The following is a 16,878-nucleotide window of genomic DNA, read 5'->3' on the forward strand; positions in this document are numbered from 1 at the left end:
AAAGATAAATAACTATTTAGCATTCAAAAAGCAAACATTTAAGGTAATATAAAGTATTTAATACTAACTATACCTAACTAAGTAGACTCACGTCTTTTTCATTCTTAGCTAGCGTTAAGAATATAAATTTGGTTGAAAATTGATAAAATAAATTTTTAAATATGAGATGAAAAATAATTTTTAAAAGTTAAAATTATATTTGGACATGCATTTTAATTGAAAAAAAATAAAATTTTGTGAGTACAAACCTTTAGAAACTACTCTACAACTATTTTTGGAATTTGAAGCTTTATTTTTAAAATCTGCTAAAAAATAGTTAAATGTATAAACAAATAGATATTTGAAAATAAAATTTTAAAAAGAACTCTCAAATTTTATGGGTACTTAATGTTTTCGTTCAAATGCACTGATCTATTTTGAATCGACATGAAATTTAAAAATAAAAATTATGATTTTAGTGGGTTTAAATATATGGTTGTTATGATAAATATCATATTATGGTGGATGTCTATTCTTCATTCATGATCTTCATGTCAAATGCTTAATGACATATTCAATGACATATTTTCTATGTAAAATGACATATTCCATGACATATTTTCTTCACTTTTCATGCCTATATAAAGGCCTTGTAATAGATAGGAAAATACACACAATTAAAGAAGAAAATCTCTTCCTTCTCTCTATCTCTATTTCTTGTTCATGTTTTACTAAATTGCTTTTATTTCTTGTTCATATTTTACTAAATTATTTTTATTTCATAGCACGTTATCAGCACGAGTCTCTAACCAATTTTATATACATCTAAAAAAAATTCCTACATCCAGAAAGATTGCAATCAGAAGCCATACATATCATTTCATGGTTGAAAGTAAAGAGAAACTACATATGGTAAGTAATGAAACATAAGAAGGTATGATTATCTTATACTTGCCATTCCTCTAATGTCTCGTATGCACACAACTTCATACCATACTTGTATTGCATAAGCACATATTAATATTACATCTTTCATATCACATGAATGGAATAAAATTTTCGAAGTTCTATATGTGAAAATCATAGTAGCAGTTAATTGTTGATATGAGGCATGTCATGGTAACCAAGGATATGTTATATAAGTTGTCTTATGCATATTTGTGTGTTAACTATCTTAAATCTGTCCTACCGCTTTTAACATTTTCTTTTACTTGGATGAATATTTTTTCCTTTTGAATTTTTGCACTTGCATATAGTACCAAAAAAGAGGGAGGGGGGGAGAATAAAAAAAAATGTCATACTGATTAGAAGCATAAATCATCTTGAAGAAAACAAGAAATACTTCACATCTTTATCTAGGTTGATTAATTGCTTCTTTGAAATTTGGAAAACAAATCAGCTACTGAGAAAGTATACTTCATAATTTATGATTGTATCATTTGAAAGCAAACAGTGATTAGTATGACAACTAGAAGAGGTATTTTCGAGTATCCATGATCTACTTGATGCTTGCTACTGACTTACCATTTTCAAGTATTTTATATGAATGATGCATAAGCTACAACTGGTAAGTTGTTACCTATAATGTCACTTTTCAGGTAATATAAATGTTGAATTTATGTATTAGTACTATATATATGTTGTTACATATATGTTTTACTTTTGATAAATTTATTCACTAATTGCTTGGTTGAATTGAGTGAAGGAAAGTCACGGCGTTAAATCAAATCCAATAGGTAGGGTATACCCCGAAAACAACAATATTTTTTAGAGAGGCTTAATAAATATTATGACAATGATTTTATGATCCATTTAAACTCTAATAGAATTTAGAAGAAATATTCTGACTACAAATGGTTGTATTTCATATAGATGCTACAAATAATTGATAAAGCTTTACGCCGATTTGAGATTTGTACACTTATTTAAGAAAACAAATTTGATTTGTTAAGTTGCAAATTAGTTGTGTACAACTTTATTGGCATGTGATTGAAATTAAGGCTTGAGAATGAATCTCAATATTCTTTAGCATATTATGCCATTGATTGAGGGTGAGACATCGGGATCAAGTTCTGATGCTCCATAATGATAAGAGTTGGGTTTGAGTCCCAATTTATTATGACCTAATATGCCTTTATATTGGTAAGACATTACGTTTGAGTCCCAATGTACCATATTGATGATATAATGATGACTAAAGAAAAATAATATATTTTTCATGAAAAGGCATGAAGATTGTCCCACTTGATTAGCTCCATTCTTGAAGTGAATGTGGTAGCAGTGCATAATAAGTTTAAATAAAGACAAGTGGTTGAACAATGAACCTGAGCGTTCCAAATAATAATAATAATCATCACAATGATTATAAAAGGAGAACAACAAGGGTTCTCAAAATAGTCCTTCAAAATGTGAAGACAATGTTTACCATCAAATTGGTATGAAGCACATCGTTGAATATGATCCATTCTTTGAAGAGAATGTGACTTATGATAAGCATTGAGAATGCAGATCCATTCCTAAAGGTGAATATGGTAATATGTGATAAAAGTAATGAATAAAGACATGCAAGACATGATTGGATGAATAGCACACAACTCACATTGGAGGGAGGTTTGAGTGAAATAAAGAGAATAAATATTATTGTGTGGTTACATGAATATGTTATTGGTCTCGTACATGTGATACGCCAAAATATTTTGGCATGCCCTATAAAAATATTAAAGGCAAAATTAAAGCAAGAAATGATTTTGCTTATGATAATTTTGACCATGACAATTTATTATGATATAATTTTCTCAGTGAAGGAGACATTTACCATATGAATGGTATGATAAAAGATCTTGTAGTACAAAAGTTGTTAAGAGCTCCGAAAAAACTAATTTGTTACTATCCGGATGAATAAAATTATTCATGACATTGATATTGTAAAGTCTCAAAAGAAACTTTTTGAATTTCAAATGTATAAGTCAAAGTGATTGGCATATTGAGACTATAAATGAAAGGAAAATTGAATATCTTCATATTTCTATAATCATACCGGGTAAATATGAAAGATTACCCGATTTTCTTTCTATTTGTACTACACAAATATAAGCATGATGCTGGAATCATATGCCACAAGTAAACTAGAGTTTTACTAAAATAAATATTATTTGGCATGTGTCACGACCCGAATTTCCATCCTCGGGAGTCGTGATGGCGCCTACTAATATGAGCTAGGCAAGCTAATTAATCGCACAATTTATCTTTTTACCCTTTTATATTCATTAACAATTTCGAAATAATAACATTTAAACAGCGGAATTTAATATAAGCGGAAGAAAGAAACAATAAGCTATCTGAACATGAATATCTAATATAAATGTTTGAGTCTCGACTACCCAGAACTGGTGTCACAGTTTCACAGACGGACTAAGAATACAACATTGTCTCTAGAAATGCATGAAAGAACAGGAATAGTAGATAGACGGAGACGCCAAGGCCTGCAGACGCCTGCAGGACTACCTCGGGTCGCCTGATGATCAAGAATCAGCAATCTCATTGCGGTCCGAAGTCCACAACACTAGGGTCTGCACAAAAGAGTGCAAAGTGTAGTATCAGCACAACCGACCCCATGTGTTGGTAAGTGCCTAGCCTAACCTCGGCGAAGTAGTGGCGAGGCTAGGACCAAACTACCAAATAAACTTGTGCAGTTCAAATATATACAGCGGAAAAGAAATACATAAATAAACAAATAAATATAGGAGGGGGAAACATGCTTCGGGGAATAACAGGTAAATCAGAATATCAAGAGAATTATAAAGAAATCAAAATCAACCACTAACAAGAATAAGGAAAACAAAGGCAGATTTCACTTTCTTTTCACATCTGTTGCAAGCGTGCAACCCGATCCTAATTCCTGTATCTCGTGGCAGTCGTGCCACTCACTTTCATTTCATTTATCTCGTGGCAGGAGTGTCACCCGCTCCCATTTTATTTATCTCGTGGTAGGCGTACCACCCGCTCCCATTTCATTTATCTTGTGGTAGGCGTACCACCTGCTCCCATTTCATTATATCTTGTGGTAGGTGTACCACCCGCTCCCATTTTATTATATATTGTAATAGGCGTACCACCCGCTCCCATTTTATTATATCTTGTGGTAGGCGTACCACCCGCTCCCATTATATCTTGTGTTAGGCGTATCACTCGCTCCCATTTACAAGCCAAAAATAATCACAAGGAATCCTGGTAAGGGAACAATAATATCAACAAACAATATCCCGGCAAGGGAGAAACAGCTATAACCAAACTTGTTACAACATCTAACTACCTCAGCTATAACCAAACTCGTTACAACATCTAACTACCTCAGTCATAACCGAACTTGTTACAACACCTAACTACCTCAGCTATAACCAAACTTGTTACAACACCTAACTACCTCAGCTATAACCAAACTCGTTACAACATCTAACTACCTCAGCTATATCTAAGCTTGTTACAATACCTAACACAAAGAATCATCAACCTAAACATCCGTAATATCAATTAAGAACACAATGCAAGGGAACCACAACTCAACAATAGCCCGGCAAGGGGGCAACATAACGATCTCTTCTCTTTCTCACTTTTACTTCACAATTCGTTATACAACTTGAGCCAACGCTCCTCAATGTTCATAGGCCACAATTCTTTCCACAACTTTACACAAAAAATAGAAATTTTCACCAAGGCATGAATAATACAACGAAGTCATGAAAATCACAATATAAGACCCACGGTCGTGCTTGACACCAACGTATAGATACTCGTCACCATGCCTATACGTCGTACTCAACAAGAAGCAAATAGCAATAGGACACAACTCCTAATCCCTCAAGCTAAGGTTAGAACAAACACTTGCCTCGATGCCACGAACACAATTCACGATTCAATTATAGCTTTACCCCTTGATTCCACTACCAATTCACTCATATCTAGTCACAAGTTACTTGATTACATCAATAAACGCCAAATGAATCAATTTGAATGCATAAAAATGATTTTTCCAAAGTTTTACCAAAAAGTCAAAAAATGCCCCGGAACCCACATGGTCAAAACCCGAGGTTCGAACCAAAACTCGATTACCCATTCCCCCACGAACCCAAATATATGATTTGTTTTGAAATCAGACCTCAAATCGAGTTCCAAATCTCCAATTTTTGAAAAACCTATGTTCTACCCCAAACACCCAATTTCACCCATGAAAATCATTGATTTTGAGTTGAAATCATGTGAAAAGATGTTAATGATTGAAGAAAACGAGTTAGAAACTTACCAATATTTTGGAGAAGAATTTAAAAAATTGCCTCTTATGTTTTTGGGGTTTTGAAAAATGAAAATAATTGAAAATCCCATCTTAATATACTACTTTCAGATGCCCTGTGTGGACCGCACAAAATCAACTGCGGCCGCACAGCTCCCATGTGGACTGCAGTGACATACTTTAGTTTTTTGATCATATCTTTCTCTACAAATGTCCAAATTGTGATTTCTTTAGTGTTTTGGAAACTAGATACAAAGGGCTACAACTTTCATTTTTGAATCATCTCAAAATTCCTTGTAGGTCAAAATATATAGGCTTCCGAAGTCGGACCAGTGAAATGTTCTTCACCGCGGACCGCACAGAATCTAGTGCGGCCGCAAAGCCCTCACCGCGGTCCGCACAAATCCAGTACGGCCGTACAAGCCCCTCCGCGGTAGCATTCCTTTTTGTGCGGACTGCACTTGTTTGTTCAAAGGTCTTCCACTTCTCTGAACCTGCAACAACTATGTTTTTTAAGCCTAAGATACCCCAGAACCTACCTGAAACTCGTCCGAGCCCTCGGAACTCCAAACCAAGTGTGCATACTAACTCAAAAACATCATGTGGACCTACTTGTGCGATCACATCATCAAAATAACATGTAAAATCATGAATTAAACCTCAAAACTCAACATTTTCATCAAGAACTCTCAAAGTTCATAACTCTTCAACCGGAAGTCCAACTCACGTCAAATAAACTCTATTTTTCACCAAATTTCACAGTTATCTTTCAAATACTATAACAAGTTTGTACCGGGCTCCGGAACCAAAATACAGTCTCGATAAGAATGGTTTCAAACATTAATTCTTTTCTTTATTTCTTAGATCATTCAGTAAAACAATTTCTTTCAAAAATTGATTTCTAAGGCTTAGGACCTCGGAATTCATTTCCGGGCATACGCCCAAGTCCCATATTTTACTGCGGACCTCCCGGATCATCGGAACACGAATTCGGGTCCGTTTGCTCAAAATATTGACCAAAGTCAACCATAATCAAATTTTAACTCTAGAATTTCTATTTCTCATATTTTCACATAGAAGGCTTTCAGGATATAGGTCCGGACCACGCATGCAAATCAAGGTGAGGTAAAATGGAGGTTTTTAGGCCTCGAAATATTGAATGTACTTGCAACACAAGTGATGACCTTTTGGGTCATCACAGCATGACCGGTTGACCACCCCGGTTCAATTATGACGCAAAAAATTAATTAAGAATTACATTGACATATATTGAAGAATAAAAGATTCTTCAAGAATTCTCTTGTGCATTTTATTCTCATGATATACCAGTTAAGGTTGAGATTGAATCCCTTAATTTCTGGAACAAATAAAAGGTGATAAATATATGGGCCCAGTCACCTGCCATGGACCGTTTACTATTATATGATTTTAATAGATGCATCTATCTATGGTCATATGTGCATTTGTTATCAACTTGCAGTTTGGCTTTTGCAAGATTGCTTGCTCAAATTATTAGAAAACAGTTCCAGATTATAAATTATGATGATTTATTTTGCTAATACTGGTTTAAATCCAAGTTGGTTTAGTGGAAATTGTATGCCTTCAATTATAGCTATATCATTGGTTATAAGAACAAAACTCCCAAAAATGAAATTTGGTATAAGATGTATTATTTAATATACAACAGCACTTGTACGCATCTAGCCAAGTTATGAAAATTTCTCCCTATCACAATCGGTTCAGGGTCAGGACCCAAATAATTTATATATAAAAATATGAATGTGCTATATGATTTAATTATGCCACCACAATGCACAAAGATGGGTTTCCAAAGAAGGTTGGGAAATGTGTTGGTGATCCCAACATTAGGGAGAAAATGGATAGCTGAGAAAGTGATACATGAAATAAATTATTATGAATACATATAGATCCTCGTACAAGAAAATATGAACTTGAAGTTCAAGTGATAATTAATTTATAAATTATTGCCAGACGCATTTGCTGACCCAAAGCTAAATGTCATATTTCAGCTGCTAATGCTCCAAATAGATAAAGTCCATGAGGGACAGAGTCTATGACACACATGAAGCGTAATAGACCAATCGGTTCCAAAGATAAAACTCCTTGAAGAAGGAGAGGGGCAAATGTTCAAGATGGTCATAATAAGGAGGCAAGTGCTCTAGAAGAGAACCATGACATAATACTTCGTAAGACCTCATGTGAGAGGCTCAGGTACCTGAAAATAATGAGATAAAAAGATCTCAATAAATTATGTCTTTATTGTGTAATAATTGAACCGATATAAAATGATCGTATACGATATTGTTAACATAATGTAGCGTTCAATATTATTAATAATGACGAGGATCTTGAGCTTAAATCTGTCATGAAATTTGAACAAATGACTTTACTTGAAAAAATGTGAAGTTGGGCGGATAGTCCCAACACCTGAAAGTATAAAGCCAATAGAGGTATAAATGTGTTCTTGTGCAAAAAGTTCAAGTCAATACACATAAAGACGACTTGTGACACAAGAAAATTAGTAAATATCCTCACATTGATTATATGGAGACATGTTTTCTTATGGTGGATATAATCATTTCAGGTTTTAATATGACAATACATAAACTTGATATGCGTATAATGGAAATCATTGAAGGATTAAAATTGTTCTGAAGCATATTAATGTTTCCAAGAAATTTATTAAATAAAACTTCGAAAATTCTTATACGGATTGAAACAATCAGGGCGCATGTGGTATAATCGCCTGTGTGAGTACCTATTGAAAGAAGGGTATAAGAATGATTCAATTTGTCCTTGTATCTTTATAAAAAGATCTGGATTTGAATTTGCTATAATTTGTGTATGTTGATGATTCAAATATCATTACAACTCCCAGGCAGCTTCCTAAAGCAGTAAACTGTTTAAAGAAAGAATTTGAAATGAAAGATCTTGGAAAGACAAAATTTTGTCTTGGTCTACAAATTGAGTATATGAAAGATGAAATTTTTATCAATCAATCAGCATACACTGAAAAGATTTTAAAGCGATTTTATATGGATAAAGCACGTCCATTTAGTACCCCGATGGTTGTGAGATCACTCGATATAAATAAAGATCCATTCCGACCTCATGAAAATAATGAAGAACTTGTTGGTCCTGAAGTACCATATCTTAGTGCAATTGATGCACTAATGTATCTTACTAACACGACAAGGCGTGACATAACGTTTTCAGTTAATGTTTTAGCAAGATATAGCTCTGCTCCTACAATGAGACATTGGAGTGAAATCAAATAAATATTGTGTTATCTAAAAGGGACTACTAATGCGGGCTTATTTTTTGATAATGATTGCAATCTCGATCTTGTTGGTTATGCCGATGTAGAGTATTTATCTGACACACACAAGGCTTGATCTCAAACATGCTATGTGTTTACATGTGGAGACACTATCATATCTTGGCGATCGACTAAGCAATCAATCGTGGCTACTTCTTCTAATCATGCTGAGATAATTGCTATTCATGAAGCAAGTCGAGAATGTATTTGGTTGAGGTCTATAATATATCTTATCCGAGACAAATATGGTTTGAAGTGTGACAAACTACCCATAATTTTGTATGAAGACAATGCATCATGCATAGCCCAATTGAAGGGATGATTCATAAAAGGAGATAAGACAAAGCACATTTCACCAAAGTTATTTTTCACACATAATCTTCAAAATAATGGTGATATCAATGTGCAACAGATTCGTTCAAGTGATAATATGGTTGATTTGTTCACCAAATCTCTACTGACGTCAACCTTCAAGAAACTGGTGTACAAGATTGGGATGCGAAGGCTGTGAATTGATGCTCTCATCAGGGGAGTTAATACGCGGTGTACTCTTTTTCCTTTACAAGGTTTTGTCCCACCGGGTTTTCCTTGCAAGGTTTTTAATGAGGCAACCAAAAGGCGTATTTCTAAATATGTGTACTCTTTTTCCTTCATTAGAATTTTTTTCCCATAGGGTTTTTTCCTAATAAGGTTTTAACGAGGCACATTATTTATGGACATCCAAGGGGGAGTGTTATGATAAATATCATATTATGGTGGATGTCTACTCTTCCTCCATGATCTTCATGTCAAATGCTTAATGACATATTCAATGACATATTTTCTATGTTCAATGACATATTCCATGACATATTTTCTTCACTTTTCATGCCTATATAAAGACCTTGTAATAGATAGGAAAATACACACAATTGAAAAAGAAAATCTCTTCCTTCTCTCTATCTCTATTTCTCGTTCATGTTTTACTAAATTACTTTTATTTTTTGTTCATATTTTACTAAATTGCTTTTATTTCATAATAATGATGATGTTTTTACTAAGATCCACTAATCAATTCACATCATCCACTCCTCACTCATCTTATCACTTCTATATAGATAACCCAATCCCCACTTCCACTCCCTTCCTTTCATTTTCTCCTACACTCCTCAGCTCCACCGCCAAAACCACACCTCTCCCCACCACCACCACCACCGGAAATTCTCAAACATGTCCGTGAAGGAGTGCACCCACCACAAGGACAAAAAACAAAAAACTGTCCGGCGACTCTGCGCTGGAATTCTCATCTTCCTCTTCATTGTCCTATTAACCATCCTCCTTATCTGGGCTATTCTTCAACCCAAAAAACCCCGTTTCATTCTCCAAGATGCCACCATCTTCAATTTCAACGTTTCCGCCCCCAACATCTTCTCAACATCAATCCAAGTCACAATTTTCTCCCGCAACCCAAACGACAATATCGGCGTTTACTACGAAAAAATGCACGTATACGCCAATTATCATAATCAGCAAATTACTTATTATACTCAAATTCCTTCAGTTTATCAAGGTCATAAGGATGTTAATATTTGGTCGCCGTATGTTTCTAGTAATAACGTTCCGATTGCTCCTTATAATGGACCAGATTTAAAGCAGGACCAGCAAAACGGTGGCGTTTGGCTCGATTTTAAAATTGACGGTCGTGTGAAATGGAAAGTTGGGACGTTTACTTCTGGGCATTATCATTTACATGTGAGGTGTCCGGCTTATGTTCCGTTTGGGAACAATCTCGGAGACGGAGGAATTGTCGTCGGAAATAACGCCGTTAAGTATCAACTTGCCCGGAGCTGTGATGTGAGTGTTTAATTTGAAGATGATGAAGAAGGGGAGTTTATTGCCACTGAACTGGAAGTATTTAATTATTTCTCTGTTTTACTTTTTGGACCAACTTTTATTACTTTTTCCTGCAATTTATACTTTTTCTTTGCTCTTTGCTTTTGGTCCTATAAAGTTGAACTGTACATTTTGTTAAAGAATAATATTGGCATTGGGAAGAATATATTATAGAAGAGAGAGAGGGAGATGGAGAAGGTCACAATCTTGTATGAAGTTGTATTAATTCGGATTATCAGAAACTTTCACATATAAATTACAATAATTGTTTCTTCTCATTATCAGTAATTAGAAAAGTGAAACAATTGTTTTAGTGGTAACAAATTGTCATTTTACTCCCATATGTAGGGGTGTTCATGGTTCGGTTTGGATCGATTTTTCCCTAAAAAGAAACTAAATTAAGTAAGTCGGTTTTTCAAATATTAGAACCAAATCAAACCAATTAAGTCGGTTTTTTCTCGATTCGGTTTATATCGGTTTTTCGGTTTTTTCGGTTATTTGTCGGTTTTTTCTTAAATATAAGACATACACTACCAAACACACATTTCGGCGACCACATTTTCAATGTAACAATATCAAATCAATTGCCCTTTGAAAAATCTATTATTTACCAAGATATATTGATGATAATTGAATCAAATAGTGATGAATAATTTAAGGATTCAATTAAAAATATATTATTTTTAACATGAAATAGATTCTTACACTTAACAAAAGAAAACTACCAATTAAACTAGAATGTAAAGGTAAAGAACTGTACTAAGTGCAAACGATTAATATTTACTATAAAATTTTTAAAACTTTGTATAAAAGTATACATATATATAGGTGTAATAATAAATTTAAAATAGCTACTTCTATATTCAGTTTGGTTCAATTTTTTTAATTAAAACCAAAACCGAACCAAATTTGATCGGTTTTTAAATTTCAAAACCAAAACCAAACCAAACCAAAAAGTACCGATTTTTTTGGTCGGTTTGGTTTGGTTTTCGGTTTGGTTTGGGTTTTCGGATTTTTATGAACACCCTTACCCATATGCATTCAAAGTTTTTTTTATTACTCATGCTTACTTTTTAAAAAAAAAATGATAAGAGAAGTTTTTGTTTTCCTATTATATATGTGCTTAGACTGGTTGAGAAAGAGGATGCAAAGGGCTACAATAGCGTTTGGACATAGATTTAGTTGAAACTTAAAAAAGGAAAGAAGTTTTTAATGTGTGTTGAAAAATAATTTTTGGAAATTGAAATTGTGTTTAGATATGCAATTTATTTAGAAAAAAATAAAGTTTTGTGAGTGGAAGAAAAGTTTTACCGAAAAACTGCCCTAAACCATTTTTTGGGAACTTGAAATCTCAAAATTTTATAAAATTAATCATATTCCATGAACTAATACTGTTTTCGAAAAAAATAATGAAAATAATTGCTAAAATTTATGGCTAAACGGGAGCTAAAAATAGAACCTTCTTTTTTTTTGTTTAACATTAATCTTGTATTCTTTTTTATGAGTATTTCTAGTTTGTGCTACACAAGGAACTATACTTATTACGAGTATTCTAGTACTATTACTCGTGCTTACTTGACTTTTAAATCTCTCGAATTTTCTTTTTAATTAAATAGTTCATCGTTTAATTAAAATCTTAGACCACAAATAGTAATGGTTTTTCGATTTGCCAAGGTTTTTAGGGATTGGTGAATATTGGATCATGTGAGCTGTTATGGGTTTATAGTCTTATTACTTGATGTTTACTCTACTCTGCTTTTATTTCTAATTATTTTGTTTATCGATAAAGCCATTTCTTATGTGAAGAAGTAAGAATTTGTTCTCGGAAACTTAAATGCTCCTATCAATTTTCATAATTGTTTCTTTTCATTAGAAGAAGTGAATAATTGTCGCAATTGCACCCAAGTTATCATATCCTATCACTTTTTTAAAAAAAATTCTCATGCTTACTTTGAAAGTTTGATTTTTTACTCTTCTCTACTTTTTCTTAATTAAATTGTTCAATGATTTAAATCTTAGACCATAAGGAATGGCTTTAATTTTGCCAAATTTTGAGGGTAGATGAATGAGATCATGTGACCTGTTTTGGTTATAAGCCTAGGAATATAGAGAAGGTGCCCTCCATGTGCTTTATATAAGTTCCTGTACTGGCTGATTTAAACAGTTTACCAAACTTATGACTTGTTTCTTACGTCTTTTTCTCTCCTTTCTCACAATTCAATGATTTTGACACTTGTGGTTGAATGTTCTTGGGGAAAAAGATCATTAGTACTGACTTAGAATCTCACACAATTAGTTAGTTTCAAGAATTTTTTTTCTAAACACTATAAATTCTCTACTGGTTTAAAAACAATCATATATCGGAATTTAAAAAACCCTTAAAATAGCGGACTTTACACTGGAACTTAGTTTAATTAACCAGGAGCCAGCATCACATACTTTTTGTACTTAAAGAAATTGTGCAAAACAATGTGGACAGGTATATATAGTTGGTGGGTTAATTATTATGAGGTAGAGTGTCTTAATTAATTAGTGGGAAAGTGTATACCGCATGTTTACTAAATTATGAAAATATAGAATTGATTATGATCAAATAGATAAGATTTATATGTCGCGTTATGTCATCAGACAAAAGTGAAAGCACTAGTAAAAGTTGGTATAACATTAGAGGATTTACGGTATATAATTTGTTAATAAAATATATTTTAACCTATTACAACAAGTTATTAATTTTGCATTGAAATATTTACTTATAGGTTTGTGCTTTTGTTCCCTTGTTTTTTGCTGTGCAATCAAACAACTACACTAACCTATGAGTAAATGTTTCGATACTATTGATTGTTACTGTCAATCTTAACCCAAACAATAGAAGAGACGGGGATCTTGTCTTCGACGAAAAGTTTAATTAGCGACTCATGAATGCTGTCGAGTTTAACGAGCCCATAATTCGAAGGTGTTCGATTTATTTTTTGAATAAGAATCGCAACCTTACCGTATCATCACCATGATTCAGACGTCAAATTCTTATGACTGGACCTTTTCTTATTTCCTTTGCGGCATGCTTTGCTGACCTCGTACTCTGAACTGATGGCTCCTGATCCTTTACGTACTTCTTTAAGAAGTATGTAAAAAGGCTCACATATGCGCATACGAAGAAAAAAATAGTTACAAGAATGACCAGTAGTTCCTTGATGCAACACTACAAAAGAAAAAACATGAAGAATGATTATTTAGTGAGGTAATTATGATCAACTTTGAATGGAATGCATTATACATTTTCTATTATATAGAAGAACAACAATTTCGACATGTCTGTTTTGTGATATTAAAATTTAAATTGAGGGTATTATAGCCATTTCAATCTACAAATTAATACAGCTGTCTACGTGTCTCTTCCTCCTTCATTCACCGCATATTATTCTCATTCTTATCGCCTTTACTCCTCTTTTCTCTTCGGTATTCCTTGCTGATTTTCTGATTTACTGTGGACTTCACTCTCTATCTCTTTTTGTGCTTAATCTAAGTTTCATTTTACTTTGTGGTTTTCAGATTTTCTACTTTCTCTCTCAAATCCCTTGAACTTGCCGATAAATTTCTTAGTCTTTAATATCAATTTATTTCAACCCACACAATACTAAACAATGGAGGTTTACCTCAAATTCATGAAAATAAACCGAATTAAAGACAAATTTTGTCTATATTCAAGAAGATCCGGAAATTTTCGAGTTAGGGTTTTGATGGATGATATTGGGGAACGTTTTTTTTTGCGGAGATGAATTGAAATCAAGAGTTCAGCTTTGAGTATTCAATCTCTTTCAAAACTTATATTGCAAATGTTTGTCTTCTTCTTGCTCTCAAGTCTAGATGCAGTTATTTTTTTTCTCTCCTTTTTCTACGTTCTTCCTTCCCTTTAGGTCATTATTGTTAGTTTTGAAATTTAATGGTTCCTGATATCTTCTCCTCTCATTTTTTCATCTTTTTTCCCTTTGTATTCTTTGGCTAATTCTGAAGTTTAGTGGCTATGGCAGGTTTAAATTGGCCAATTAAAATTTTCCTTTCCTCTTGTCGGGTTATGGCGTGTCCAGATTGGAGAAATTTGAGTTCGATATTAAAGTTACCCGATAATTTTTCTTCATTTCATATTTTTGGGTGGTAAAATTGTGATAAATATGAATCGACTCTTTGTGCCTCTTTTGGTGCCGGCCACGAGCCAAACAAATATGAATGATCTCGAAATAGCACAATTCGTAGTGTGCGATTTTCTTCCTTGAATGACATAAAAAAAATAACACTTAACATAGACAAATAGCAGAAACATAAAAAATTTATCTTTGACACTTGAAGTGAATGGGAAATTAGTTCAACTCTAGATGGACAAAAAATAGTTGCATTTGATCAAGGAAAACATGTCGAAAGACACACTACCTCGAGCACATAGATTCAAGATGTCGCACATGTTTAGGAGATGACTGTTGTTAATATGTTTAGCTTCTCTTCTCCTCTTTCTTTCCCTATTTTTGTTTGGCTAAAAGATGTTATCACTCTGCCACTGAAGTAGTAAAAGCACTAATATCCGCTTTGCTACTTTTACAGAATACTATTGTATTTTTCAAAAGAGTGGTATAAGGCAGTAGATTATGAGAGATATTGCCTAACATGATCAATAACCCAATAAAAGGGGAAAAAGGAAGAGGTCAGTATTGGCGAGTATGGACTCACATGGCCTTATTGGTAAACTAATCTTTAGTTGTGTGTTCAACGATTCCAGTTGTTCCAATATACCAATATCAGGCCTTTTGAGTTTGGAATCACCATTTGATTTCCATATAAGGTGAAGTTAGGGAAAATAAAAACTGCAACGTTGTATCGAGAAGTGAAGAAGTCGTTAAAATTGGTGATAAGACTTTTATAGTCACGTGTAGTAGAATTAACGTTTGAATTCGGATGATTTTCAAATATTCATACATTCAGCTTAGTAGATGGGCTTGTAGTAGGGGCAATAAGGTTGATGGAAGCTGAGGTGAGCAAGATAAGAGTACATCACTTGATGCCATTAGTAAATTCCTGAAATTTTATATTCACCGGGAGAGTGAAATAAAAGGTTTGCTTATTTTTTCATCTTCACATGATCAATGACTTAGAGGGTGTTTGAATAAGCTTATAAGCTGGTCAAATTGACTTATAAGCAATTTTTGGCTTATCTACGCGTTTGGTAAAATTAAAAGTGCTTATAAGTTAAGTGCTTATAAGCCAAAAATAAGCCAAAAAACATAAGCTGGTCTCCTCCAACTTATCAAATTTCAGCTTATAAGCACTTTAGGTTTGACCAAGATATTTACTATTCTATCCCTAAAATACTTTTTTTAAAACAAAACTCTTCGTATATCCAGTTCTTCAGTTGTTTATTATTAATTTCAGCACTTTTATCCAAATACATAACTGCTTATTTTTTAAATTAGCTTCAGCACTTAAAAGTGCTTTTCAGCACCTAATGTTTATCAGCTACTCTAAATCAGCTAAGCCAAACGGGCTCTTAATTCATCCCGTCTACTACCTGGAGTTCATCATTGACGTTTTCAATATTGCCATAGGTATTCACAATCAGTTGTAGTTGGAGCTTTTGTTGTCGGACTACTTAAGATTTGCTAGATCTTTTTATGTCATATGTTTTATTGCAGAATATTAGAAAATGGAAGTGTTAGCTTCCTTTTCTGTTTTTCCTTTTTGATGAGTAAACCGACAGCTCTTTATAGCTCGAATTCGATAGTCGTGATTGATAAAGGCTGCTTCTCACTACTAGAATTCTGGGAAAAAGAGACCGCAAAAAGCGATCAACTTTGGTCGCTTTTTGGCTAAATAACGACCAAAATGCGACCAAAAATGCCTGGTAGCTATATTGATGGTCCCTTTTATTTAGGGACCAAAGTTGGTCGCTAATTAGCGACCAACTTTGGTCTCTAAGCTAAATGGACCCATTTTTCCGGATATTGACTATAGAGACCAACTTTGGTCGCTTTATTAATTTAATAATATAAATTTGGCGACCAAAGTTGGTCTCTAAATAAAAATTACATTATTTATTTATTTATTTATTTATTATTAATCACTAAAAAACGACCAACTTTGGTCTCTAAACCAAATATTATATTTTAAAATCTGGAAACTAGAGACCAATTTTGGTCGCTTTTGTATTCATTTATTTATTTATTTTATTAAACTAGCGACCAACTTTGGTCCCTAAATACATGGATTTAATTTATTTTTTAAATATTAGCGACCAACTTTGGTCGCTATATCACCAGAAATTTTATTTTTTTAATGAAATAGCGACCAAGTTTGGTCGCTTTTTGTAGAAATCTGGGTAAATAGCGACCAACGTTGGTCGCTATTCTCCAGAAAA

At 33.3% G+C, this 16,878-nt stretch overlaps 1 protein-coding gene and 1 long non-coding RNA gene across 2 annotated transcripts; both read left to right on the forward strand.

The window, feature by feature from the left end:
- Window positions 1–669: 669 nt before the first annotated feature.
- Window positions 670–7,641, forward strand: LOC138884332 (uncharacterized). The gene is made up of 2 exons (XR_011404507.1): window positions 670–891; window positions 7,297–7,641. It is a non-coding gene; the product is annotated as an uncharacterized lncRNA (long non-coding RNA).
- Window positions 7,642–9,696: 2,055 nt separating this feature from the next.
- Window positions 9,697–10,756, forward strand: LOC104220017 (NDR1/HIN1-like protein 1). Its single transcript, XM_009770809.2, has one exon. It carries the CDS (start codon window positions 9,816–9,818, stop codon window positions 10,449–10,451), a length of 636 nt encoding a protein of 211 aa, XP_009769111.1. The 5' UTR covers window positions 9,697–9,815; the 3' UTR covers window positions 10,452–10,756.
- Window positions 10,757–16,878: the final 6,122 nt, after the last annotated feature.

The sequence above is a fragment of the Nicotiana sylvestris genome, chromosome 12, assembly GCF_000393655.2.
Source record: "Nicotiana sylvestris chromosome 12, ASM39365v2, whole genome shotgun sequence".
Taxonomy (NCBI): Eukaryota; Viridiplantae; Streptophyta; class Magnoliopsida; order Solanales; family Solanaceae; genus Nicotiana; species Nicotiana sylvestris.

What these genes read in the sequence shown, in the direction of transcription:
- LOC104220017 (XM_009770809.2), top strand. Translation starts at nt 9,816, where the DNA reads ATGTCCGTGAAGGAGTGCACCCACCACAAGGACAAAAAACAAAAAACT.